Source organism: Canis lupus, chromosome 22 (genome assembly GCF_048164855.1).
Source record: "Canis lupus baileyi chromosome 22, mCanLup2.hap1, whole genome shotgun sequence".
NCBI classification, from domain to species: Eukaryota; Metazoa; Chordata; class Mammalia; order Carnivora; family Canidae; genus Canis; species Canis lupus.
This window is the reverse complement of record NC_132859.1, coordinates 24,699,197-24,724,811: the sequence shown is the minus strand read 5'-3', so window position 1 is coordinate 24,724,811 and position 25,615 is coordinate 24,699,197. Positions and strand designations below refer to the sequence as shown.

The window sequence follows — 25,615 nt, the reverse complement described above, 5'->3', positions numbered from 1 at the left end:
AAAGTAAGTTGAATGTTCCTCATATAAATTCAGCAGAGATGTATTTTCTAAACTCAGTTTTAGAGACTTCCCTGAACAACCTGCTTTCATCTCATATGGCTACCTTAGTTGGTATCTTCCTTTGATGAATATCAAAAAAAGTGTTACTTTGCATACAGAACAGATTGTTGTAATGTTAATAGCCATGAATTAGAGACTCATCACAGATTTTTCTCTTCCTAGGTGCAATCAACAAATATCCACCAATAAGCTTCAAAATGAAGTGCAATAGACTCACCTCTACAGATGTGAAGCAGCCTCCACGGCAGTGGAGAAGGTAAATAGTGTGGCCCCCTTTCTTCTTATTCTCTGTAATTGTTTCCTCCTCCTTTTCTTTCTCTTCCTCTTCATCCTATTTGGACAAAATCTATTGCTACATGCTATTAAAATATAATGTGAGGGAATAAGAGATAATCAAAAATGACTAGGTTGATCTGAAAAACCACCAGAATTTTTTAAAAGTGGAAAATCGAAATGTAGAAATAAAACAACCAATGGGACACTTCAGTGGCAATGAGCATACTTAATGACCAGATAGTTGTTTCTAAATATCATTCCCCACTCAAAGGAACCAGGGTTTCTTGGAGAAATAGCTCATTCTAGACTGTAGCAGGCAAAGTACAATATGACTCTCAAATATTTATAATGCAAGAAAGTAGTCAAAAACTAGCAGTGTCATGTCAAAAAGACAAAAAAGCTATCTTGAAAAGATTCCCACTGGCCCAATTTTGTACAGTTTGACATCAGAAAGAAAAATGGTAATGGAATATAACAGAATGAATTTTCAAAATCCACAAGTCTATATAGAGATCAGAAAAGGATGAGGGTAGTAAAAGCTCTTTTTTATAGAAGTATGAAGGCTAATAAATATAAAAGAAAATGGTAGAATTTAAAAAATCACCAATTTGTGGGGTACCTTGGTGATGTAATTGGTTAAATGTCCAGCTCTTGGTTTCAGCTTAGGTCGTGTCTCAGAGTTGTGAGATCAAGCCCCACATTGGGCTCTGTGTTCAGCACAGAGTCTGCTTAGGAATCTCTTTCCTTCTTCCTCTGACTCTCCTGTTCATGCATGTTCTCTCTTGCTCATGAATAAATAAATCTTTTTAAAAATCACCAATTTGCAATCTCTAGTGTAATAACAGAGTCAGACAAGAATCAAGGAATGCTAAAATGACTGGGTGACAGGTCGTTTGGGTACAGGGTCCCAGAGCCATTCACATATTACTAACTTATTAATTATGAAGAAAGGAAATCTGCATGTACATGCCAAGATCTGGTAGTTCCCACTGTGTCCAAGATTTGACATTATGTGCTTCATAGGTGATACAGGGGGTGATATAACACCTATGTGAGATTCTTGCAGGTAATGTTTGACCCAAGTCTCATAATGAGGAAACCATTAGCCAATTCCAGAATGTGGATTTCTTCAGAACAGCAGACCTAGTCAGAGGTTTCAAGAGGCTGTCATGAGCTGCAAGGAGTTGTAATATTCTAAAATGGAAGAGATAAGGAATCATAACCATCAAACATAATGGTGTGAACCTTGACTGGATCCCATGCCAGAAGAAAATCTCATATAAATGACATCTGGTGGACAGCAGGGGAAATTGAGTATGAATAATACATCAGATGGTCATCAGATGGTATTATTGATTCATGTGGATTTCCTTATGTGTAGTAATAATATCCTGTTCATATGAGAGAATGTTTTTGTTCTTGAGATAGGTATGTTGAAGTATTTAAAGGTAACATTTATAATGTCTGCAGTCTGTTTTCAGGTGGTTTTCCTAAAAGGAAATAGGATGGGTTTTTTGTGTGTGTGCACATATATGAGTGTCTATGCATATATGGATATGTGTATGCATATATGTGTGTGTATACACAGAGTAACAAAATGGTAACATTTGGAAAACCAAATAGGTGAAAAGTATACAGGTATTTATTTATTCATGGTTCTGTTCTTTACAATATTCTGTGAATTAAAAAAAACTTCTAAAACTCAGTGGATGAATTAAACAGAATAACAGACACATCTAAAGAGATACATAATGAACTAGAAAATAAAGCTGGAGAAATCACTGGGCATACAGAGAAGATAAATATAAGTTTAGAGACAGGATAGAATGGAAAGATCTATATCAAATTGGAATTCTTGAAATCAGATAAAATAAAAATAATTAATGAGGTAATATTTAAATACATCAAGAGATGATCATTTTCAAGAACTTATAAAAGATATGAATTAAAAGATGATGAAAAGATATAATGGGTAGGATAAATAAAAAGAAAGCAACAGACATGGCTTAGGGGAACACAGACACCAAGCCAAAGAAAAAAAGCAACCTCATAGAGATTATCTACAAAGAAACTACAATTAGCTGGATTTATCAGTAGCAATAGTGGAAGTCACAAAACTGTTAAGAACTTTTAAAGTGGGATCCCTGGGTGGCGCAGCGGTTTGGCGCCTGCCTTTGGCCCAGGGCGTGATCCTGGAGACCCGGGATCGAATCCCACGTCGGGCTCCTGGTGCATGGAGCCTGCTTCTCCCTCTGCCTATGTCTCCGCCTCTCTCTCTCTCTGTGTGTGTGACTATCATAAATAAATAAATAAATAAAATTAAAAAAAAACTTTTAAAGTAATGGAAGAACATTTTATCTACTTAGAAAAACTGTCTTTAAAAAGTGGTAAAACAAAGATAATTAGCATAAACAAAAAACAGTTCACCACAAAGACTTTTGCTACAGATACTTCTAAACTATGTACTTCGCTGAGTGAAATAAGTCAATCGGAGAAGGACAAACATATGTTCTCATTCATTTGGGGAATATAAATAATAGTGAAAGGGAATATAAGGGAAGGGAGAAGAAATGTGTGGGAAATATCAGAAAGGGAGACAGAACGTAAAGACTGCTAACTCTGGGAAACGAACTAGGGGTGGTAGAAGGGGAGGAGGGCGGGGGGTGGGAGTGAATGGGTGACGGGCACTGGGGGTTATTCTGTATGTTGGTAAATTGAACACCAATAAAAAATAAATTAAAAAAAATAAAGAAAAATAAAAAAATAAAAAAATAATAAAAAATAAACTATGTACTTCAAGGAAAATAAAAATGACCACAGAAGGAAGAGCTGAGATGCAACACTAATAAATGATCAATATTTGACAACATTTAGCAAATCAAATATTAGATTTTTAAGTAATATCTAATTTGTACAGTTACAAAAAAACCTACTTGTTAATAAAGATATGAAAATAAAATATTGGCACTTGGTTTAAAAAATTTTTTTTTTTAATTTATTTATGATAGTCACACAGAGAGAGAGAGAGAGAGAGAGAGAGGCAGAGACACAGGCAGAGAGAAAAGCAGGCTCCATGAACCGGAAGCCCGATGTGGGATTCGATCCCGGGTCTCCAGGATCGCGCCCTGAGCCAAAGGCAAGCGCCAAACCGCTGCGCCACCCAGGGATCCCTGGCACTTGGTTTAACAGAAAAAAACAGACTATACATATTAACAAATATTATTTAAACTTGAGAAAATGTTCGGACAACAAAATCATCTTTTGTTATTAAAAAAAAATGAATTGGAGCCTTAAGGGTAAAAAAGAGTGGCATTGAAAAACTAGATAGTAATAATAAAGGTCATGGGGAAGTAAGTGGAGTTAAGGGCCCTAGGAACTTGAATTGTTTGGGCTGGCAGTTAGGCTACTGAAAGACTTTAGACTCTCTTAAAAATGCATTTGAAATTGTGATGGCACCTGTGAAAAAGAAAAATGGAAAGTGGCTAACTACCAAAAATATAGTGAGGGAAAATGGAATAAAAACAACAACACAAATATATTTTTAAAATAAAAAGGCAAAGGAGGGGGAGAAGGACCAGCAGAAGGCAAAAAGTAAAACAGCAGAATCAAATCCATTTAAATATATCAGGAGTCATGATAAACACAGATTAAAAAACATGCCAGTTACAGAGATGGATGAACTTAAGAAACAAAATCCAGCTATAACTTGCTTTCAATTAGACACAGGCACAAAATGAGGACATGGAAAAGTTGAAAGTAAAATTATGGAAAAAAGACAACAGGTAAAATTTTTTATCTGGAAATTTAATATATACTGCTCTATGTAGATGATATATACAAACCTAGTAACCAGAAAAAATGAAGCTAGAATATAGCATATTAATATCAAGTAAAATATTCTTTTTAACAAAACCATTTTGTAGGAATAAAAAGCTACTACATGATGCATAGTGTTCAATTCAGGAAAAAGATATAACACTTCTAAATTTCTAAGACAGTAATAAAATAATCTTAAAATACAAAGCAGAAATCAAAAAACAAGGAGAAATTGCCATTTAACTATCATTAGAGTTGGAAATTTCAGTACATCAGTTTGAATACTGATCTGTCAAGCAGACAAAAATGAGTAAAGATATTGAAGATTCAATCATAAGTAACAAACGATTAAAAGGCTCATTTAGAATCCTGCATAGAAAAATGAGACCTTCTTCTGAAGAACACATGTAACATTAACTAGTTGAATCAAGGTGGAGAGTTCAGTAGATGTTCATTGTGCAATTTTTAACTTATCAAGCAGTTGTCAACAAAACTCTAAGAACTAGTGTCATAAAATCCATATTGTATGATCAGAATTCAATTATGTTAGAAATTAATAAAGATGTTATTTTTAAAGTCCATGCATCTTTAAAATCACATTTCTAAATAAGAAAAAAATTATAATGAAAATTTTTAAATACAACTGTATAAGATGTTATATGTCAAAACTTGTGGGATATGTCAGAAGTCAAAAATTTAGGAAACTTTATAAGTCTTAATTCTTGTGTTAGGGAAAATTTTAAAACTCTAAAAGCTGATGAGCTAAACATTGCTTAAGGTGTTATAGAAAAAGAAAAAATATATGTACCCTAAGAAAGGAATAAGAGTAGAACTTAATATTTTTTAATTAAGATATTTCTAAGAGTATCAACAAAGGCAAACGTTTTTTAAAATTTAATAATATACATATATATTTTTTGCATGCATGAACATCACATTTTTTAGAATTAGAAATAATTGCAGTTAAGAGATTGGTTCAGTGGAAAATCATGCTGTACTACCACACACACATGTGCGCTCACCTCACATCTGAGTGAAATCAAATGTGTACCAGCCCCACAGGAATCAGGCAAATGCCTTGGATAGTGTGTGCCTACTTTTAGTGTGCAGTGTCTGCATGTCTATGTGGTGATCAGGGCCAGAGAGAAGCACTCTCGATCCAGATTCCCCCAGCTCCAGAAGCTCTGCGAAGCCTCTGCCTCAAATCTCCTTACCTCCTGGGGAAGCAGGGAACTGTCCAGCAGCAAATGCTTCCTGAACTCAGGCCTAAAACAGGCTTGGAAAAAATAAAAAATAAAAAATAAATAAATAAAACAGGCTTGGGCGGTCAGTCCACAAGGAGCAGGGCTCCCCCTGCTGCAGGTGTCCGGCAGCATGGAAAGGAGCTTACCATTTGCATTTGCACTGGGCTCCACATATTATGTAGCTGGCCATAAGTGCCAAAGGCCAGTCTATACAAATGAGAAGGCGTTTTTGGAAACCATTCCTACCATGCGTTTTGCTTAAAGATCAGTATGAGTGGAGGGGATTCACAGTATTTTTGGGCAGGATGTTTCTTCCCCTTCTTCACATTGCCCTAAATATACTTGAGGCTCCATTTCTCCTATGCTTTTGAAATGGGGAAATGATGGGAAGTGGCTCAGACATCAGGAACTGGGACATGAAATCCATACCACTGTTGGTAAACTCCCTGATGATGCCTTAACCTAGGACACCCCAGGCCTTCTCTAAGTTACCAAAGACCATAATAAAAGGTAACAAGCCACACAGCTGTTTCTGAAACTCCCTGCCTGAGCCTTTCAAGAGAAGTGAGGCAGAATTGAGCACATAATTGAGGGAGCTGAGACTGCCTGCTAGGTAAGATGCCTGGTCATAAAGATGACTTGCCAGGTCTCAGAATGACTTGCATAATAATTAGATCATTCTACTGTGAGGTTTTGAGAAATACAGGTAGAAGCTGGTTCTTACCAGATGGTAAAGAAAGGAACTGAACAAAAGCAACAAAGGAGACAGATGGCCAATAAGGGTGAGAATGTAGGGCAGCCTCTTTGTAAGCACTTTGATCGGCTCAGAGACAATAAAAGACAGAAAGCCACCTGCTTATTGCTTCATCCAGTCAGGGAAGCTCTTAGGCCAGATTTGAAAGCCGTAACAGATCAGAGCCAGAAAAATCAAATTGTAAAAAATGGACATAGTCACCAATGCCATATGAATAATATATCTGTTGTAATTCTACCTTCCAAAGTATGTTTTCTAGACCCACAAAATACGTATTAAAAAGAATTCTCAAAATAGAAGCAATCTTATTTGCATTTTCTACTCCAGTACACTCAGTCAACTAGTAAATGCAGCATAGCTGACTCCTGATCATCTACATAGATGGAGGAATCTGTGATCACAGAAACTGAAATTTACAGTTCCACCCACCTCATTTTGTCTAGCTGCCATCTTTCCACAAGCTTTACTGGAGCTGGGCACAAGATGTGAAATGATCAGCTATATTTCATTCCTGTTTCTTTATCTTGACTACCTATTGTTGGAGTTACCAATCAGTAAAGAAGTATCTCAATAGTATGGAATAAAATGAAAAACAGATATTCTAAATTCTTCCCAAACAGGGTAATTAAATGATTCTTACCAAATGTTTATCAAATACAAGCTCCTGTGTATAGTGAAAAAAAGTTCAGAGATACAGTATTTATTATGTTTAACCCTTTTGAGAGTAAAATATTCCAAGGGAGGTAGAGGATAGCGATGTCATGCTATAGAAGCACTTAGCTATTTAACAGCTTTTTCTCAACAAAGAGGGACGAAGAAAACAAAGATAACTAAACTTACCATAAAAAGGATTCAATGGAAAGAGGGAAGTTGGGAGAGGGGTGAAGAGACTAGTATAGATCAAATAAACCCAAGACATGAAAACAGTGTGGTCCAGAGTCAAAAAAAGAATACATTCTCTATGATTGGTAGAGTCATGTTCTGTGCCTATAGACAACTACGACTTTGGAGAATTTGAGCTCCTAATATTTAGTTCTGGAAATAAGAAAACAGAAGAGTAAAAATGGGAGTGTAAATGGTATTTACGCTGAAATTTAGCTTTTTTGGTAGCTAGGAGGTTTGTTGACCAACTTGGCATATTCCTGACAGCACTGATGGAAGTGAATGGAGATACACTTTAGGATTTGAGTTTCAGAAGCCCAGATATATAGTATATAATGGCATGTTTTTTTCTTGGTTTGATGTCTCCTTTGCCTCTATCTCTCATTACAGAGGCAAGAGGAATACGTGGAGTGTGTGTGCACATATGCATACATTCATGCATGACATGTTCGTGAGAGAAGTGAAATAATTTTAAATTCTTTCTCTTTCACTTATTTTCTAAGTATTTTTGTTTTCATGAGAGACCATTTAAAGCTGGTAAAAGAAGAAAAATCCAAATATGAAGAAATGAATCGTAGTGAATACTGGCACTATTTTCCTAAAGTAAATGTTTGAGTTCTCTTGACTCTTCCCTTGACCACAATTCAGCAAATTTTCGAGGTTATCAGTATTGATAAATCTTCTGTCACCAGGTTCTCACACATTCATTCTAAAAATATTTACAAAAAGCTTGTGTGCCAACCTCCTCATACTTTATCTGTCCAACCAACCCCAGGCCATCTGCTTTCCTGTGATTCTGCACCCATATCTAGATACTTCCAACTAAATATCTTGATGGTTGCAGTGCCTGGGTGCCTCAGTTGAAAGTCTGCCTTCGGCTCAGGTCATAAGCCCACATCAGACTCCCTGCTCCATGGGGAGTCAGACTCTTCCTCTCCCTTTGCCTTTCCTATGCTGCTCATGCTTGCTCTCTTGCATACTCTCAGATAGATGATAGATATGTCTATATCTACAGATATTGATATATATCTTGATGGTTTTCCGTGGTGTCCTAAATAAAAAAAAAAAAAATTCAATGGAAGTAACACCAAGATCTTGGTATCAGAGAGTTGGGTTATTTTTTTTTTTTTTTATTGTCCAACTTGCCAACATTTAGCATAACACCCAGTGCTCATCCCGCCAAGTGTCCCCCTCAGTGCCCATCACCCAGAGAGTTGGGTTATAGTCTGTTCTGTCCCTGACATTCACCTTTACATGCAGTTTCCTCATCTAACCAACAGAGTGTCATAGTTAGTCTAGGGGATTTCGAATGTTCCGAAATTCCATATTTGAATGGAATATAAGAATGCTTATGGACCTAAAGCTTTTTCTACCACCTCCCTCTAAAATAAGCTTATCTGAAATGGCTCCCCCCTTCCTGTGCTAACACAGTAACCACTAGCTTTCAATCAAATGAAGTTATAAACTCAGTTCCTTACACTAACTATATTGCAAATGCTCAAAAGATATATGTGGCTAGTGACTGCCATACTGACTGGTGAAGATTATAGGACATTTCCACCAGCAGTTTGAACAGTCAGAACTTCCAGTCAGTACTTGGCTTCTACAATTCCTTGGCCTGTCAATCTGACCAATGATGGCCTTTCAGAATCTGACCCTAGCTATCCTTTACTGTGGAGTTATTCATGACCCCCAAGCTCTTTATGTGCCTGCAGACTGGGTGTTATTTCTGTGTCCCCCACTGGCTGTAACACAGTGCCTTCCATAGACAGTCAACATTTGGATGGATGGATATATGAACAGGTGGAAGGAAGGAAGAATGGATGAGTGGGAGGGAGGGAAGAAAGGAGTGGCATTCATTCAGGTTTTCATTAGATAAATGTTTATTGAGTATCTACTATGCTCTCCTAAGGTTCCTGGGATTGCTACGATTACCAGATATGGTCTTGTGAAATTTTCTGTCAGGGAGGGCAGAATAGAGGAAAACAGATCACAAAGAAGTTTATAAGTAAATAAAAATTCAGACAGTGATAGGTTATTAAACAAATGAGCATATTGTGCTGAGCAACCAGGAGACTGGAGACTGGGAAAATTATAGATATAGCAGTCTAATGAGGTACTCTTTGACCTCCGATCTGAATAATGAGAAGAAGCCAGCCATATGAAGTTGGGAGTGGAACATGCTTCATGAAGAAGGAACTTCTCTGTGGAAATGATTTTGCATACTTTAACAAGATGTCTGAGTCTCAGCTTCAGATTTATCTGCCCAGTATAAATCTCCAGTTTAAAAGTCTTAATAAAATTACCCTGAAGGAAGGATGCAACAAGAAATGTGGACATTTAGGAAGAAAGAATTAATATAGTCTATTAAAGTGAAAATGGCATTTATCTTCTGTGATGTTTCTCTTCTTTTGTTGTACAGCTTTGTTCCTGGACCACATAAAACTGCCCTCAAAGAAGATGCATTACAGAAGGCAAAGTTCTTTCAAGATAAAAAATATCTTTCAAGAGTAGCAAGAGGCAGCAGAGATATTATTCGAAATCTTACCAGAAACACATTCCATACCTTTAAAAATGGAAAAAAGGTGATAAAAACTGCTCCAAAACAACATGATAAAGCAAGTGCTTGAAGAATTTAGCCTTAGGAAGCATGGTATCTGGATTTAAGTAACTAAATTCACTGCTATAACTATGGGCAACTTTTATCTGGATATCCATCAATATCCAGTTGGGCCGCTTTGGAGGGCTGGACAAAGCACAGATTATAGATTATCAGGCAGTTTTGACCCCTTGCACTCATTGATATTAAAATTGATCTTGTCTATTTCTTTGAGCACTTCTGATATCTCCAGCACTCTGACACATTCAAGAACTGTTATCATTAAAACATGGAAGAATGAAAGAAGTGTTTTGAAAAGTGGAGATATAAACTAATATCTCTAATGGAGATATCTGAAGGTAAATTTTAAATAGTATATACATGAGCCAATGCTAATTCTTTTGATTTAAGTCTGTAAACAGCTTTTGTTCTCTATTTAGTACTGTTTAATGTCCATCTGTTTAACAAAAGGTTAATGTTTTGAAAGATCTCAACATTTAATTTAGAAATTGATGCTTATATGTCATAATTTTGAAAACTTGGCTTTCCGTGATACTATTTATATATATATACATCATCGTCTCTGTGTGGACAGCTAGTTTCTGATAGGCTTGTGCTGGAAGGTTTCCTCCTGCTTTCTGCAGTTGTTTGCTTGGACAGGTAAGAAGCAGAGAATAATTTTCTCTGCCCAACTCCTCTTTAACATACTGAGAAACTTGTTAATTCCCCCCAAAACAAATAATTGCTTTTGAGCTAGAAGTTCCCTCATTATATAGAGCCTCCTAACTGGCCATTTTGATGGACTTTATTCTTTACCATTGTTATATATATATATATATATTATTTTTTACCAATCCATATATTCTTTAGACAAGGAGAATAAAGACAACTTGTAATGGGTGAAGCTGAGTTACTTTTACCCATCAAGAAGCTACTTAGTCAACAGTGAATAGTACCAAACAGGACAGACCAAGATCTAAATACAGTCTTAGAGTCTTAAATGCATATTGTGTTTGGAAAAGGTAAAATTGTTAATGTTTTAATCTACAAATCCATTTGGGATTGCAAAGATGTACAGAGATGCACAGAGATCAGAGTTAGTTAAAGCAGGAAAGGTCTTCCGAATGCCTCGCCTCCAGTAGAATTCTGACAGCTTGCTCCCTCCTTACCCACATCCAGATCATAAAATTCTTTATCTTATTAGACCAATATTTTCAACAACTAAACATCAAATTAATTAATTTAGACACAATATTTGGACCTTACCTTGACTTGTCAGAGCTGGCTCGAGTTGGTAACAACAGCCCTGCTTGGATGCATGGCCGATGGCTACTGGCACCTAAGGTCATCTTTTCTTTCTTCATGAAACAAAGGCCATCTACACTGTTTTAAAACCACTTCTACCATCCTTACTCAGGTAACTCCATAGAGATAACTCCCAATTCCTTCGGAGGGGCATGGAGTTAAAAATGTCATATTCATACTCAGGAAATAGAAAAGAATAAAACATATCATCAGCTTGCTTCATACCATAAGTGGTGCTTAGGGGTTCAGGAAAAAATTATGTTTCAAGTAGAGGAAATTGATGAACAACATTTAAGAGTTTTAATAAAAGGGCCTTTTCTGGTTAACTTTGGATTAAGCAAAAACTCTTCCTGTTTACTGCTAGAAATACTTAAAAAAATGTATTTGTCTATTTTTCTGCATTGATAAAGTATACCAAAAATTTTTGCCCTTGGTAATAGATTATTTTAGCATTTCAGGTCATCTTTATAATCCTTAACAGATGAAGGGTCTGTAAGTACTAAGTTCCTTTTTAAAAATCCCTAATATTAGCATTTCTCATGATTTACTTCTTTCTCCTAGAAGGGAAAAGCAGCAAAAATTTGGGTGTAAATTAAATAGACCCCTATTTAAACCACAAATCGCACAAATAGTGGTGCATCCTGGTTTAAACATGTAAATTAATTGACTATAAAGGACAGGCCTATTATTTCTGCACTAAGCTAGGAGTAAAACATGTTTAAAAAAGTTGAAAAACAAGATGCAACTCAACGTGGCCTTAGATTGTAATAGTAACAATTCAACCAAATTACCCTCTTTTAAAGGGGGGAGTTTAAGTGGGAAGAGGAATGGGTGGCAGGAAGATAAGGGGAAAAAAGGATTCCATCTCCATCAGCCCACTCCATTTTCCCCTCAGTATGTTTGTCAGTCATGTAGCTTCGCTAATGGCTCAAGGCTTGAAGTCCTCTCTCAGCCTAACAGTTTATCTCACACAAGTAACCTCCAACCTCTGCAGACACGAATCTGACTTAGTAGCTAGAAACTCTGTATATTTGGTCTTAACAGGCATAAACGGAAGGAGAGGCAATGTAACATGACAATGTCAAAGTTGCAAATCCTACCGTTCCACTAGCTATCTAGCCTTGTCAAGGTCCAGGCTCCTAGCTCAGGCCTTTGTGAATGACAGGGTTTTTTGATGAGTTTAGACAGGTAAACTCAAAATTAAGTGCACTGAATCATGAAGCCAGACCTATGCACTGCAAACTGTCAGGTATTTTAAACATTATAAACCGGGATCCCTGGGTGGCGCAGCGGTTTGGCGCCTGCCTTTGGCCCAGGGCGCGATCCTGGAGACCCGGGATCGAATCCCACGTCGGGCTCCCGGTGCATGGAGCCTGCTTCTCCCTCTGCCTGTGTCTCTGCCTCTCTCTCTCTCTCTGTGACTATCATAAATAAATAAAAATTAAAAAAAAAAAACATTATAAACCTTTTAGCAAATGGTAAAAATTAAATGTGGAGAGGCAATTAGGTTCATGTACAAATAACTGATAAACTTGAAGGGTTTATTTTTATGGGAAAGGCCAATTGTGGGCTTAAAAACACACCAAAAACGTATACTTTTAAACAACTTAGTCCTTTCCTTTTTTATGCATTTAATAAACAACTGACACTGGATAAAAGCAAGCTGATAGCCCAAGATTCAGAATTTATACTAGAGCCTATAAAAGACAGTAATGATGGCCAAGGAGAGACATTTTTCGACACACAGATCAGTACTGGCAGACTCTAAAACAGGATAAAAAGATATGATAAAGCAGAACAAAATACAGAGACTCCAGAAATGTGAGCATAAGGCCTAGCTCTGCCACTGATTCTTTGAGACACTGAGTCCATTTCTTCAGAACAGATGCTGCTGAAGAGTTTATTCTTCTGCTAAAGTTTACTGTTAAAAACATCAACAAAAACAAAAAACCCTTAAGATGTTTGAATACAGTTTATTGGCTGGTTTGAATAGCAAAAATGTGTTTACATTATAATAGCTTACAACCATCTTTATCAATACAAAGTAAACTTGGATCATAGAAGTCTTAGCATTTTGAACTCCTTGCCTCTGTAACATACAAAATAAAAAGTTCCAGATACTGCTGGCTGATTCCTGCAGAGATAAATGCATGGGTATACATACTAGTTGAGTGCAACTTCTGTAACCACCTTGGATGGGATCTGTTTAATCATGAAACAGTAATATAGAGACATAATTTTGAAAAGGAATCTCACTTCTGTCCTCTAAAAATACCTTTGCTCTCAAGTTACAGTATACTTATAAATTTATTACAAATTATACAGACCTCTAGGTTTTCATTTCCACACCTTAACAATTCCATCTCTAGATGCAGTTACAATGAAGCCCTGTGTTGTCTGGAACGTGGCCACATCTGTGATGATATCATGGTGTCCCACAGGCAGAGATTCTGGGCCCTTCCGTGGGGTGTCATCACTCGGTCCTACTTTCTGCTTATTCTGGATCTCCTGTTTCATAGTTAAAAGTCATGGAGAAAACCGGAAGTTAAAAGTCTGTACCATATTGTATCTCTTAACAGTACTGTTGCTTCTGGGACAGGTAATTATTGTTAAAGCTAAAACTTCCTGTGAGGTGGTCATCCCTTCACAGATACACTGAGTAAAATGATACTCTCTTTTCCAGGAGTAGCCTCTTAGAAATACGGAAAACTTATAAACAGGCCAATAATCTGTACATATTATCTTTTGTCACCATCAAAAGAAAAAAGGGAAGCACAATGACCAGAATATGGATGTAAACACTTATCTGTCATAAAGGAAGCTTTCATTCATTTACTGAGCACCTTCTAGGACTCAGGCACTTTCAGATTCAATTATCTTGTTTGAAGTTTTTGCCCAACTCCAGAATATAAGCTTTGGAGTTCCAACAGCCAGGTCTGAATCCCAGCTTCATTGTTTACTGCCTGGATGATCTTAGACAAGTTACTTCCTGGTGCTTAACTTTCTTATTTATAGAAGGAAAATAATAAATTATGAGGACTGAGCAAGAATATAAAGTGCTTGCTCCGAGCTATGTACTTAATGTGTGTGTCTTTTATATGTTTATTATACCTTAATAAATTTTAAAAAAATACAAAAAAGCCAAGAGAAAATCAATGTATTTCTTAAATACTGCCACTCTTGGCCAAAGTCATTTTTGTGCCTAGAGAAGCTGAGAGAAAACAAGACTGCTTGTACCTGGACAACTTCAGTGCCTTCAATTATTTTCCTATAGTACGATACAGATGAAGAACTAGTACTTCCTGCAACAATATAGGACCTCTCGGGGTAAGCCAAGTCCCAAAACCTAGGGAAGAGGAAACGAATGTTGATCATCTCTGAAGAAGGGGAGGAACTAATGATCATTAACTTACATTCATCAATGCATAACTTCTTTTAAGAAAAATCTCTTTTCCAAATGCAAAAGAGCATAAAATTAGGGACAAATGAAGAATCAACAGCTATTCCTGCTACATGCAGAGGATTTTAAACATTACAACACTGATAACATCCTCTCATTAACCATAGTATCCATCCACTTATTATCCTTATTACCTTTCTCCTTTTTAAGTGTTACATAGTAACTATTCTTTATTAGATATTGTACCTTATTTTCATGTCTGAGCCAGCTGTTAGAAGGATGGGATTTCCATCTGCAGGACTACAGTAGATACCATGGACACTGTGAGGAGAAGGCTTTAAAAATAAGAATCAAATTAAAGATACCAGCATATTCCATAAGTGGTACCATTTCTAAAAACAAGTCAACTGGTGGTAGCTTTCCAGACACCTGATTAACTGACGAAATGAGAGACCATTTATGGATACCTCCTACACGTCTTTCTTAGGACCTTAAAATGCATTTGCCTTGTATCATTCTGAATGAAGAGGCAAGATCTCTTCAGCCTCTTAAAATGTTCTATTTGGGAGGGCTCCAACTAAAGGAGATAAAAACATCTTTCCTACCTTTTGCCCCAATGAAGCACTGGGGATGGCTACATGACAAAAGTGCAGGGAAGAGGGTCACGTTCCAATTAACCCAGATTTTTACTGGAGCTCCACAGAAACACCACAAACCTTATGGAGCTAGCAACCAAAATGCCCAGATACTAGTAAGCCTAAGGAACTGGAAAGCATCTATACGGCAATGGCCACCTAATATTAATTTAAAATATAACCCAAAAGCCCAACAGATGCCAGGTTTGGTAAAATGGTTCAAAGTGCTCAGGATGTGGGAAATTAGATTGGCCTTTATAATAAAAACCAGAAGCAAACCTGTAACTCAGAGAGTGGTGGTGCACTGCTAGCCCAGAGAGTGAATCTTCTGTCGCCAGTCTCCATGTCCCACATGGATACTTCATTGTTGCCCTGCACAGCTAAGGGAAACACAGGCCAGAACCATTACTCAGACCAGAACTTTACTCTCAGAGCTTCCACATCTTGGTAGATAATCCAAGTCAGTCTGGACCTATTTCCATTTCTCCAATCCTGCAAAAAAAAAAAATGCTCACTCTGCTTTTAAATAATGCTGTGGCCCTGTCACCAGACTGTAGGGCAAAAGAAAGATGTTTTTAATCAACTACCAGTAAATACTTACTGGTGTACAGCAATGGAGAAAACTGTGGGATAGAAAGGTGAATCATAAACAGATTCTATGCTAAAGAAACCTACAGCCTAGAAATAGAGAAATATATAAAGATAAGACAATGAGAGCAAAAAGAACTTCAGAGCTCCACCTGAACTCAAGGAAAAGATCCCATCCAGTGGGTAAGAATCAAGGTCACATTGTGGAGATGTTTTCACTGGGACTGAAAGAACATGTACAGCTGGGCAGATACAGGTAAGTTATTTTAGGCAGAAAGAATGTTTTGTGTTCTTTGCTCATTCCAATTTCTGGGTGTCTGAGAAAATGAGTAATTGGTGTGAGTAAAGCATATCTGTGATAGGGAGGAGCAGCAGAGGAAGGCAGGGGAAGATTATGGCAAAAGGAAACTATAGGCTTGAGAGAGAAAGACATTATCCCCTATTTTTCAGCAGGGGGAGTGACAATACTTCATTCTTTCATGAACCAATGTTTACTATGAGTTCATCACTGTCCTAGATGCTGAGGAAAATGAGGCAAACAATGCAAAAAAAATTCCGTTTCATAGAACTTACATTCTGATGGGGACAACAAACCAAAAAAATGCAAAGTCCCTGAATTAGGAATGTGCTTAGTTCAAGGAGAAAGCCCATGGGGCAAACTGCGCATGGGGCAGAGGCAGGAAGAAGCACAGGAGGACTGGTCGGTCTCAATCCGCTGGCCACTCCAAGGCTGATCCCCGGGGGCCACGTCAATAGGCTGCTGTGCCCTCTGACTTCTACATGGGTTTGGCCTGTGGTAAATTAAAAGCCACCCCCCCCCAATAGGTCCTAATCTCTGGTGATTGTGAATGTTACCTCATATGATATAGTGACTTTGCAGATATGATTAAGGGCCTCAAGATGGAATTTTCCTGGATCATCCAGGTGAGCCCTAAATGCAATCACTGTGTCCTTGTAAGAGGGAGGCATTTGACAGTAGAAGACAATAGGCAATAAAACAAGATGCTATGGTGGTGGCTTTGAAGAGAAGGAAAAGAGGCCAGAGCCAAGGAAAGCAGATGCAGGAAAAGGCAAGAGGATGGATTCTCCCCTAGGCCCTGCTGCCACCTTGAATTTGGCTCCACAAAACTCATTTCAAACTCCTGGCCTCCAGAACTGTTAAAGAATAGAATGTGTGTTGTTTTAAGCTACCAACTTTGTGGCTTTATTACACCTAAAAATAAAATGGTCACAGTTTCCTAATGGTCATAGGAAACTAAAACAGGCGTATGGAAGCCACAGTAGGAGACCAAAGGGATAGATAAAAATGTCTCATCTCAGGCTGCCTGTGTCCCTCATGTCAAAATCACTGCTCCTCTCAAGGTGGCCCTCTCTATTCAACTTCTTTGCAAACTCCAGTTAACCATTCCCTCCCCTCCTGCCCTCTGGTATCAGTCCTATTTCATTGGCTTTCATGATGCCTCTACATTCACACTTCCATCAATAGTTCCTTTGAAAATAAATCCTCCTCAAATGATCCTACTTCAGTTTGCCATCAGTTTCCTGTTGGAACCTTGACAAAGTCAGAGGTAGCAGGGGCAGATTCCCACTAAGCCTCTGGGCGATTGTGAGGAGTTTGGCTGTAACCTGGAATGGGAAGATACTGAGCAGCAGAAAGAACATTAGAATTAAAGCAGAGAGTTACAAGGATACTGCATTAATAGGGACAAGAGTTTATGGTGGTTTGGATAAGGGAGACAGTGATGGAAATAGTAAAAAGTGATCAGATTCTGAATATATTTTAGGAGAGATAATACAGGATTCGCTGATGGACTACAAGGAAGATGAGAGAAGAATCAAGAACAACACCAGACTTCCTCCTGAGCATCTACAATAAAAGAGCTGTCATTTACTGGGACAATACTGTGGGAAGAATGGTTCTGTCTTGAAGTAGGAAACCAAGTATTCAGTTTGGACATGTCAAATTAAAGGTGCCTATTAGACATCTTAGGGGAGGATTTTAAATAGCTATAAAACTGAATTAATGTGGTATTTAAAGCATGGGACTAGACAAAATCATACAGCAAAGCCAGTGCAGAAGAAGAAGGGTTCAGGACCTAATACTGAGGACTGAGACAGTTGAGCAGGCCACAATTTAAAAGACAAGAGAGGGGAAATCAGTAGCAAATCACTGAATAGGAGAACCAAAAATGATGTCCTTGAAGTCAAGTAAGGAAAGTAGTTCAGAAAGAGGAAACTATCAACTGACCAAATTATGAGTCAAATGAGAAGCAAGCCATCAAATCTGGCAATGCGGAGACTTTGACAGCAGCAGCATATGAGCTGGTCTATGTATAAGAGAAGGGACCAGAGAGCCTAGATACAAGATGACCAATGAGAGGACAGAAGAATAACAAGAGCTACTATTTATCAAGCACTAACTACATGTATGCCAGACTATGTGCTTTACATGTTTTACCTCAAATTCTTACAACTCTGCTAGGAAAGTATTTTTAACCACATTTTACAGATGAGGAAAGTAAATTTCAAAGACCTGCCAAGAATCTGTACAAAAATATCCATATGAGGAAAGGGACAGGAGGGAAAGCTTGCAAAAAACAAACACAACAATAAGAAATGGCAACTAACAAGGATAAGTTGAGGTTTCTAACTTAGATTTTTAAGATGGTGGCAGCTTTAACAAAAATATGGAAGAAAAAATAAATGGAAGGTAATGGTGGCGATTAATGAGAACATTTTTAAAGATAAATATGAAATGACAGTGAGCGGTGGTGAGAACTTCCATCATCAAAACACAATCAAGCATTTGGTTTACATGTAAAAAAAAACTTTAAGAATATGAGTCTTGACAGCAGGGTATTATGAATTTTCTTAAAAAAAAAATCTCCCAATACCTGAAAGCCAGCCCTCTATTTTACCTGCAATCACCCAGGACTGATAATGAGGGTGCATTGAGAGGCGTCTGATTCGAGCCCTGGAAGGATGACAGTGACTGGAAATTGGCAACTGGAACCTCATGTCCCAACAAGCCATAGTACCGCTGCTTGTACCTTAAAGGAAAAAAAAGTAAAAAAAACTACCATATACTGATTAAAGTACATAAAGCTGCATTTATACAAATAATAATTAGCTTTGTATAAATGTATTTTATTCATTCTTTGTTCTCATGAAGCTGTCTCCCTGCTGTCACACAGCACTTCTGCTTGTTAAGATAAAAAGTGCTCATCACAATGCTACTACATAATTGTCTAATTAGACAATACATGTAAATTAAAAATGAATAATTCATTAGTTAACACTGGTATTAACTGCCAAAGGCACTCATAAAAAACAAAAGGTCTAGAGAAGATACAAACTGAATTTGATAGGTCAAGATGTTCAGAATGCCTTATTTTTTTTTATTTATTTAAATTCAATTTGCCTACATATAACATCCAGTGCTCGTCCCATCAAGTGCCCTCTGTAGTGCCTGTCACCCACTTACCCCATCGCCCACCCACCTCCCCTTCTGCAACCCTTTGTGTCCCAGAGTTAGGAGTCCCTCATGGTTTGTCTCCTTAATTTTTCCCCAGTTTCCCTCCTTTCCCTTATAATCCCTTTCACTATTTCTTATACATAATGCCTTAAATCACCAAAGATGTTTCAAACATTCTGGAAACAAGTATGGGTATCTAATCATAGCAAAAACTGGAGTGAATGCCTGCATATCTGCCTATGACAAACACCACAGAGAAGCACCCCCAACCCCCAAAGAATAATGCCAACCCTGACACTGAATAGCTGGTCCTGACAGAGGCACAGAGTGTATTCTTTGATTGTTCTCCAATTCCAATAGAGATACTGGGAGCAAAAGGCCAATAGGGTCCCTCTCTTTCCCCATCCCACTCCAGGACAATGGCTCAAACAACCATACATAATTTGGCTGCCCTCCTCAAAGCTGATCAGGGTACCTGAGAGCCATCACTGCCATCTACTAATTTGCTTAGAGTTTATATCTACTCTTGGAGGCACGGCATCACATCTTCCTATTCCTGTGCAGTTTATTCACACACAAGACAAACACAATGTATTCCATTAAAGAGCAGATACTTAACAATGTCATAAATGTAAGTTAGGGAATCTAGAAACCAAAATTCAAGCACAACAGATTATAATTCTTCAGAAAGTATACCAAGTGGGAAAAAATGAGATGTGATACATTCTCAAAGGGCAGGTTCAAAGCCCTGTGGAGGCAAAATGTGAAACAAACGAAGGAAAGAGGCCAGCAAGATTACACGGTACACCTTCAGCCTTTGAGGAAGGGAGGCAAGGAGGAATAGTAAGGCAAGAAACTGCTGTTTAGCTCTTTCCCAGTACCAGACCCTGTGATAGATGCTTTTACCTCATTAAATCCTGAAAGCAGCCCTTGAAAGGATTAGCCCCATTTGAAGATGAGGATACTAAGACAGAGGAGTTATGCAGCTTGCCTGGGGTTATTGGAATTTGAAACCAAGTCTGCCCAAATTCAAATGCTCTCATCTATAAGCCAGACCTGCTGCTTCCCTGGCAGGATAACAGAATGCCAGCAAATCTGATCACTATAATGATTATAAAGAGGTTCAATTAAGAACAAAGAGAAAGAGAAAGCTTTTATGCATTGGGATACTGATACCACTCTTTCAAATTGGTTTTTTAATAAAATAAATTGCAAGTGATTATAATAATCATTAAAAAAAAAAAAAAGGAGATTGGGGAGGGTGCCTGGGTGGCTCAGTCAGTTAAGCATCTGACTCGTGGTTTCAGCTGTCATGATCTCAGGGTTGTGAAACTGAGCTCCCTGTTGGGCTCCGAGCTGAGCATGGAGCCTGCATGGGATTTGCTCTCTCTCTCCCTCCCCCTACCCCCACCCCACCTCATGCTCACTCTAAAAAAAAAAAAAAAAAAAAAAAAGAGATGGGAAAAAATTACCAATGAAGAAAAAGGAAAAAACTTTCACAAGAAGGCAATTTCAGGTATTAGTGGCATTTACAATCCAGTCAATGACTTGAAAGTCAGCTCACCAATGCAGAGCCAGCACTGATGGATGTCCACAGCAAAAGAAGTGATGAGGCCTGACTTCAGATCGTGCTTTAGTGTCCATGCATTGCTTGAAGACCTGAGGTCCCAACCAACTAGAGAGCCATTCACAGTGGCATAGGCCAGAACAGACTGTGCCCCGGAGTTGAAGTGATGCATATCCACAACACAGCCATCATCCTTCTGATCTAGAATTCTAAAGAAATACACAAAGCAAAAGGCAAAGACTTTTCCAGTCACTGAAAACATAGCACCAGCCTCCATTTAAGATGAATTTATATTCTAACCATAGCTAACGAACAACTCTGACCCATTAAGCCAAAGACACCTGAGGCATTTTTAAAAATAACTCTAGACTTATACAAGAGTGGCAAAAATACTACAGAAAATTCTTGTATATCCTTCACCCAACTTCCCCTTGTGTTAACACCCTACATAACCACAGAAAATTTATCAAAACTAAGAAATTAATCTTAGTACAATACTAGTAAAATACAGAACATATTCATTTTATTAGTTTTCCACTCATGTCCTTTTACCGTTCTAGGATCCAAAACAAAATACCACATGTCATTGAGTAGTCATGTCTATCTGATGACCCTAGTCTTTGATTGTCTTTCATGATTTTGACATTTTTCAAGATTACTGGTTATTTTATAGAATGTCCCTCCATTTGGGTTTGCCTCGTGTGTTCTCACCAACTGTTTATGCCTTATTAGAAAGGAGACCACGAAATAACATCTTTCTCAGTGCACTTATAAGGAAGCGCCTGATATTAATTAGAACGTATTAGTGGTGCTGCTGACCTTAATCATTTGGCTAAGGTGGTGTCTGCCAGAATTCTCCACTGTAAAATTATTATTTTATTTTTCCATTTATAACTACTCAATCTTTACTTTCGAGACAATGTAAAAATCCTGTTTCTCTTCAAGTTTTGTCAACACATTTTAGGATCCTTTGATAGACCATACCTGTGGTGTTCTAATGGTGACTATTTCCCTCATTCCTTCTATACTTATTAGACTTTTTCTATGAAAAGAATGGTCACTTCTTCCCCATTAATTTATTCATTTACTTATTTATTTATATCACTATGGACTCATGGATATTTATTTTGTTCTCTGAGTTGTAACCCAATACTATTGTGTGTATTGCTCAAGTTGTTCCAACACTGGCCACAAGAAGCTCTCTCAGGTTGGTTCCAATGCCCTTTCAACACACCTTTTTGAACCACTGCCTAAATTTCTGGCATCACAAAATACTCAAGACTCATATTTTTACTACCTAGCTGAGGAAAAAACCAGTTCTCCAAGAAGCCTGGTTCCTTTTATGGAAGACTGGTATTTAAAGATTTATTGATTTTAGAAAGAGAGAGTACTGAAGGGGAGAGAGGGAGAATATCGAGTAGACTCTCCATTGAGCACAGAGACTGACACAGGGCTCAATCCCATGATCCTGAGATCTTGAGCTGAGCTGAAATCAAGTCAGATGCCCATCAACTGAGCCACCCAGGTACCCCAGAAGAATGGTATTTAAAAACCAAGGTCTGTGTGCTAAGTGTTCATTGCTATGAGGCGTATCCCTGCTCTGGTCCCTCTCAATGGCCAGAGCTAGGAAATATGTATACTACACCTGGTACCTGCACTCATATCTCCACTTCTGTGTCTTTTCATGTGTATGGGTGCATATGTATACAAACACACACACGTATACATATATACACATGTATACAAACACACACATATATACACACACACGTATACAAACATATATACACACATATATCATGAGTCCATACTGATAACTATCCAGCACCAGGGTTCATTCTAGCCATCCCTCTCCTCTTCTTTTTTCACTTAAAACAACAGAAATTTGGGACGCCTGGTGGCTCAACGGTTAAGCATCTGCCTCTGGCTCAATGCATGATCTTGGGATCTGGTATTGAATCCGGCATTCAGGCTCCTTGTGGGAGGCCTGCTTCTCCCTTAGCCTGTGACTCTGCCTCTCTCTCTGTCTCTCTCATGAATAAATAAAATCTTTAAAGCAAAACAAAACAAATTTATTCTCTCATGGTTCTGGAAGACTGAAATCCAAAGTCAAAGTGTTGGCAGAGTTGGTTCCTCCTAGAGGCTCTGAGAGAGTCTCTTCCATGCCTCTCTCTTAGCCTCTAGTGATTACAGTAATCCCTGGCATTCCCTGGCTTGCAGCGTATCACTCCAACTTCAGCCTCCAACCTCACATGGTATTCTTGTTGTTTGTTCAATGTCCAAATGTCTTTTTGGGGGTTTATTTTTTTGATTTTTTAAAATTTTATTTAAATTCACTTAATTAACATATAATGTATTACTGGTTTATGAAGTAGAGGTCAGTGATTTATCAGTCTTTTTGTTTTTGTTTTTTTTGGTTTTTTAAAGATTTTATGTATTTATCCATTATAGAGAGAGAGAGAGAGAGAGAGAGAGGCAGAGACATAGGCAGAGGGAGAAGCAGGCTCCATGCCTGGAGCCCAACGTGGGACTTGATCCTGGGACCCCAGGATCACGCCCTGGGCCGAAGGCAGGTGCAGAACTACTGAGCCACCCGGGGATCCCAATTTATCAGTCTTATATAATACCCAATGCTCATTACATCACATGCCCTCAATGTTATCACCCAGTTACCCCATCCCTCCATCTCCCCTCCCTTTTAGCAGCCCTCAGTTTGTTCCCTGTGATTAAGAGCCATCCCCTTTTCTTATTTGTAACTTCTTTCTTCAACGGTGAGAAGCCTGGCTCTCATTACCTACATATTTACCTATCATTCAACCTTAGTATACAATTAAAGTAGTTTTGGAATTGATAAACCATATTTCCGTGAAAAACCACCAACTAGACACAGTGCTTCAGTTCAGGTCCTTCTGTCATTAGCCTTGCAGTATCCAATTAAACCTGTTTTCCAAAGGCATTAGGCTGGTTCCCTTATTGCCCACACTCTTCAATGTGACTATATGATTCATCTGTATAATAAGTAAATTGATTTGTCACAGATTACATCTATTTTTCCTCCTATATCTGGGTTGATTTTTTTTTAACCTACATACAGTAAAATTCACTCTTTGGGGCACACTATGCATTATGACAAATGTATAAGCCATGTATCTTCTACCACAGGACAAGTACCCCAAAATAATCTTGTGCAGCCCCTTTGTAATCAACTCCTACCCCATCCCCAACCTGTGACTACCACTGATCTCAATTCCTCCCAATAATTTTGTTTTCCAGAATGTCACATAGTTAGAAACATACAATTAATAGCCTTTTGGGTTTGACTTCTTTCATTAGCAAAAAAGATTTAGGATTCATTGCTTGTAATAAAATAACACTGATTTCTTTTTGTTCCTTTTTATGTACTATTCCATTACATGGGTATGCCATTTTTTTTCAACCTGAGGCATTTTTAAACCACAAAGAATTCATAAACATATTGACTAGTAGTCTCCTTAATCAGTATATATCATGCTTTTGCAGCAACACTATTTTAATTTTATCTCTTAGATCAGGCTTCAGCAAACATTTTCTGTAACGAGCCAGATAGTAAATATTTTAGGCTTTTAGGCTTTGCAAGTCACATATCTCTACTGCATATTCATTTTTTACAATCCTTTAAAAATGCAAAAATCATTCTTAGCTTATGAGCCATACTGTAGGCTATAGTTTGCTGAACTCTGCCAGGTCTTAAACAACTATATTTACGAACATTCTAATACTGACTGTATTTCCCCTAGAGAGATGATGGAAAGTCCAAATGCCAAATAAAATGTAAAAAGGTGCTATAAATTTAGTTAAGAGCCACAACAACAGTCAATCTGATTGAATGAAGCAAACTAAAAAAAAAAAAAAAAAAAAAAAAGACTCATGGCAAGGTTTTTTTTGAGCAACTGCTATCAGTGAAATCTACTAAACGTTCTGGCAAAATCTCTCCCAATCTATGTAGTCAATGTCTGCTCAGGGTAGACAGTAACATTCATAGTAGAAAGTGCTGTCAGCTGTGAGGTACCTATGGGAGGAATGTGCATGCCTCTCTATGTGTCCTGCCAGCACAGTCATCACACAACACACTCTGCCAACAGCTGTTGGTTAAGCTCCATGGAACTCGATAGGTATACTGCTGTACAGTCATCCTCTGTTCAAACTATTTTTTTAAAAACTGGCAGGTATTTTTTTGTTGAAAACAATATATATGTCCTTAACAAAAGCTGCCTAAATCTGTTCAGTGAATGTGTTCAACATAATGCATATTTTTAATTGTAAAGGCAAAACAAAACTATAAATAAAATTATATAAACAATAAAATCCGGGATCCCTGGGTGGCACAGCAGTTTGGCGCCTGCCTTTGGCCCAGGGCGCGATCCTGGAGACCTGGGATCGAATCCCATGTCGGGCTCCCGGTGCGTGGAGCCTGCTTCTCCCTCTGCCTATGTCTCTGCCTCTCTCTCTCTCTCTGTGACTATCATAAATAAATAAAAATTAAAAAAAAAACAATAAAATCCTAGATGATCCAACATACAACCTTTCCTTCGTTAACCACACCAAGAGCCGAGCCTCATAATCCACTTAACTATTAAAATCTGCTCATTCTGCCTTCTTCCTGTGGGATCCACCCCCTCTGCCTGCCATGTCTTATGTCTTTCTCACCCCCTGCTCTGGCTGCCTAACTCACATCTGGTCTCCCATCTTCCAGGTCTTCTCCCCCATCCCCTGCAAGCTGGTTCCCCCTGTCCCTGTAACATGGGCACAGTATTACACTGCAATCAAAATCCTCTGTTAACTGGTCTGTTTCTTCCAATAGACTGTAGTGTCTTAGAGCCTAATGTATCCATCTTATTTGTATTTGGAATCCTCGGTGTGTAGCACATACTGGTCAATTGAAAACCTATTCTGCTTTATCTTTAAATATCTTACCCCTGTGTTTAATCTGTGAGCAACCACAATTTCTAAGAAATGAAGGAAATTCTTAAATAAA

The 25,615-nt window shown here is 38.0% G+C and overlaps 2 protein-coding genes and 1 long non-coding RNA gene across 7 annotated transcripts in view; 1 reads left to right on the top strand and 2 right to left on the bottom strand.

Moving 5' to 3' along the window:
* Positions 1-12,391, top strand: part of COL6A6 (collagen type VI alpha 6 chain) — a 142,625-nt gene extending 130,234 nt beyond the window's left edge. For 2 of the 3 annotated variants that reach the window (XM_072792809.1, XM_072792807.1), the window contains 2 exons: positions 223-316; positions 9,455-12,391. In XM_072792809.1, coding sequence (XP_072648910.1) covers positions 223-316; positions 9,455-9,662 — 302 coding nt within the window. In that variant the 3' untranslated portion in view covers positions 9,663-12,391. Of the gene's footprint in view, positions 1-222; positions 317-1,402; positions 2,131-9,454 lie in introns of those variants that run through there. The other variant, XM_072792808.1, reaches the window with a different exon arrangement.
* On the bottom strand, positions 278-6,684 carry LOC140614039 (uncharacterized). The gene is made up of 3 exons (XR_012014931.1): positions 6,580-6,684; positions 5,367-5,428; positions 278-391 (listed from the first exon to the last, which is right to left on the bottom strand). It is a non-coding gene; the product is annotated as an uncharacterized lncRNA (long non-coding RNA).
* A 498-nt stretch (positions 12,392-12,889) lies between the features above and the next one.
* PIK3R4 (phosphoinositide-3-kinase regulatory subunit 4) overlaps positions 12,890-25,615 on the bottom strand; it is a 77,659-nt gene continuing 64,933 nt past the window's right edge. For 2 of the 3 annotated variants that reach the window (XM_072792812.1, XM_072792811.1), the window contains exons 15-20: positions 20,599-20,810; positions 18,478-18,609; positions 15,251-15,351; positions 14,583-14,671; positions 14,174-14,282; positions 12,890-13,444 (exon numbers count right to left, since the gene is read on the bottom strand). In XM_072792812.1, coding sequence (XP_072648913.1) covers positions 13,274-13,444; positions 14,174-14,282; positions 14,583-14,671; positions 15,251-15,351; positions 18,478-18,609; positions 20,599-20,810 — 814 coding nt within the window. In that variant the 3' untranslated portion in view covers positions 12,890-13,273. Of the gene's footprint in view, positions 13,445-14,173; positions 14,283-14,582; positions 14,672-15,250; positions 15,464-18,477; positions 18,610-20,598; positions 20,811-25,615 lie in introns of those variants that run through there. The other variant, XM_072792813.1, reaches the window with a different exon arrangement.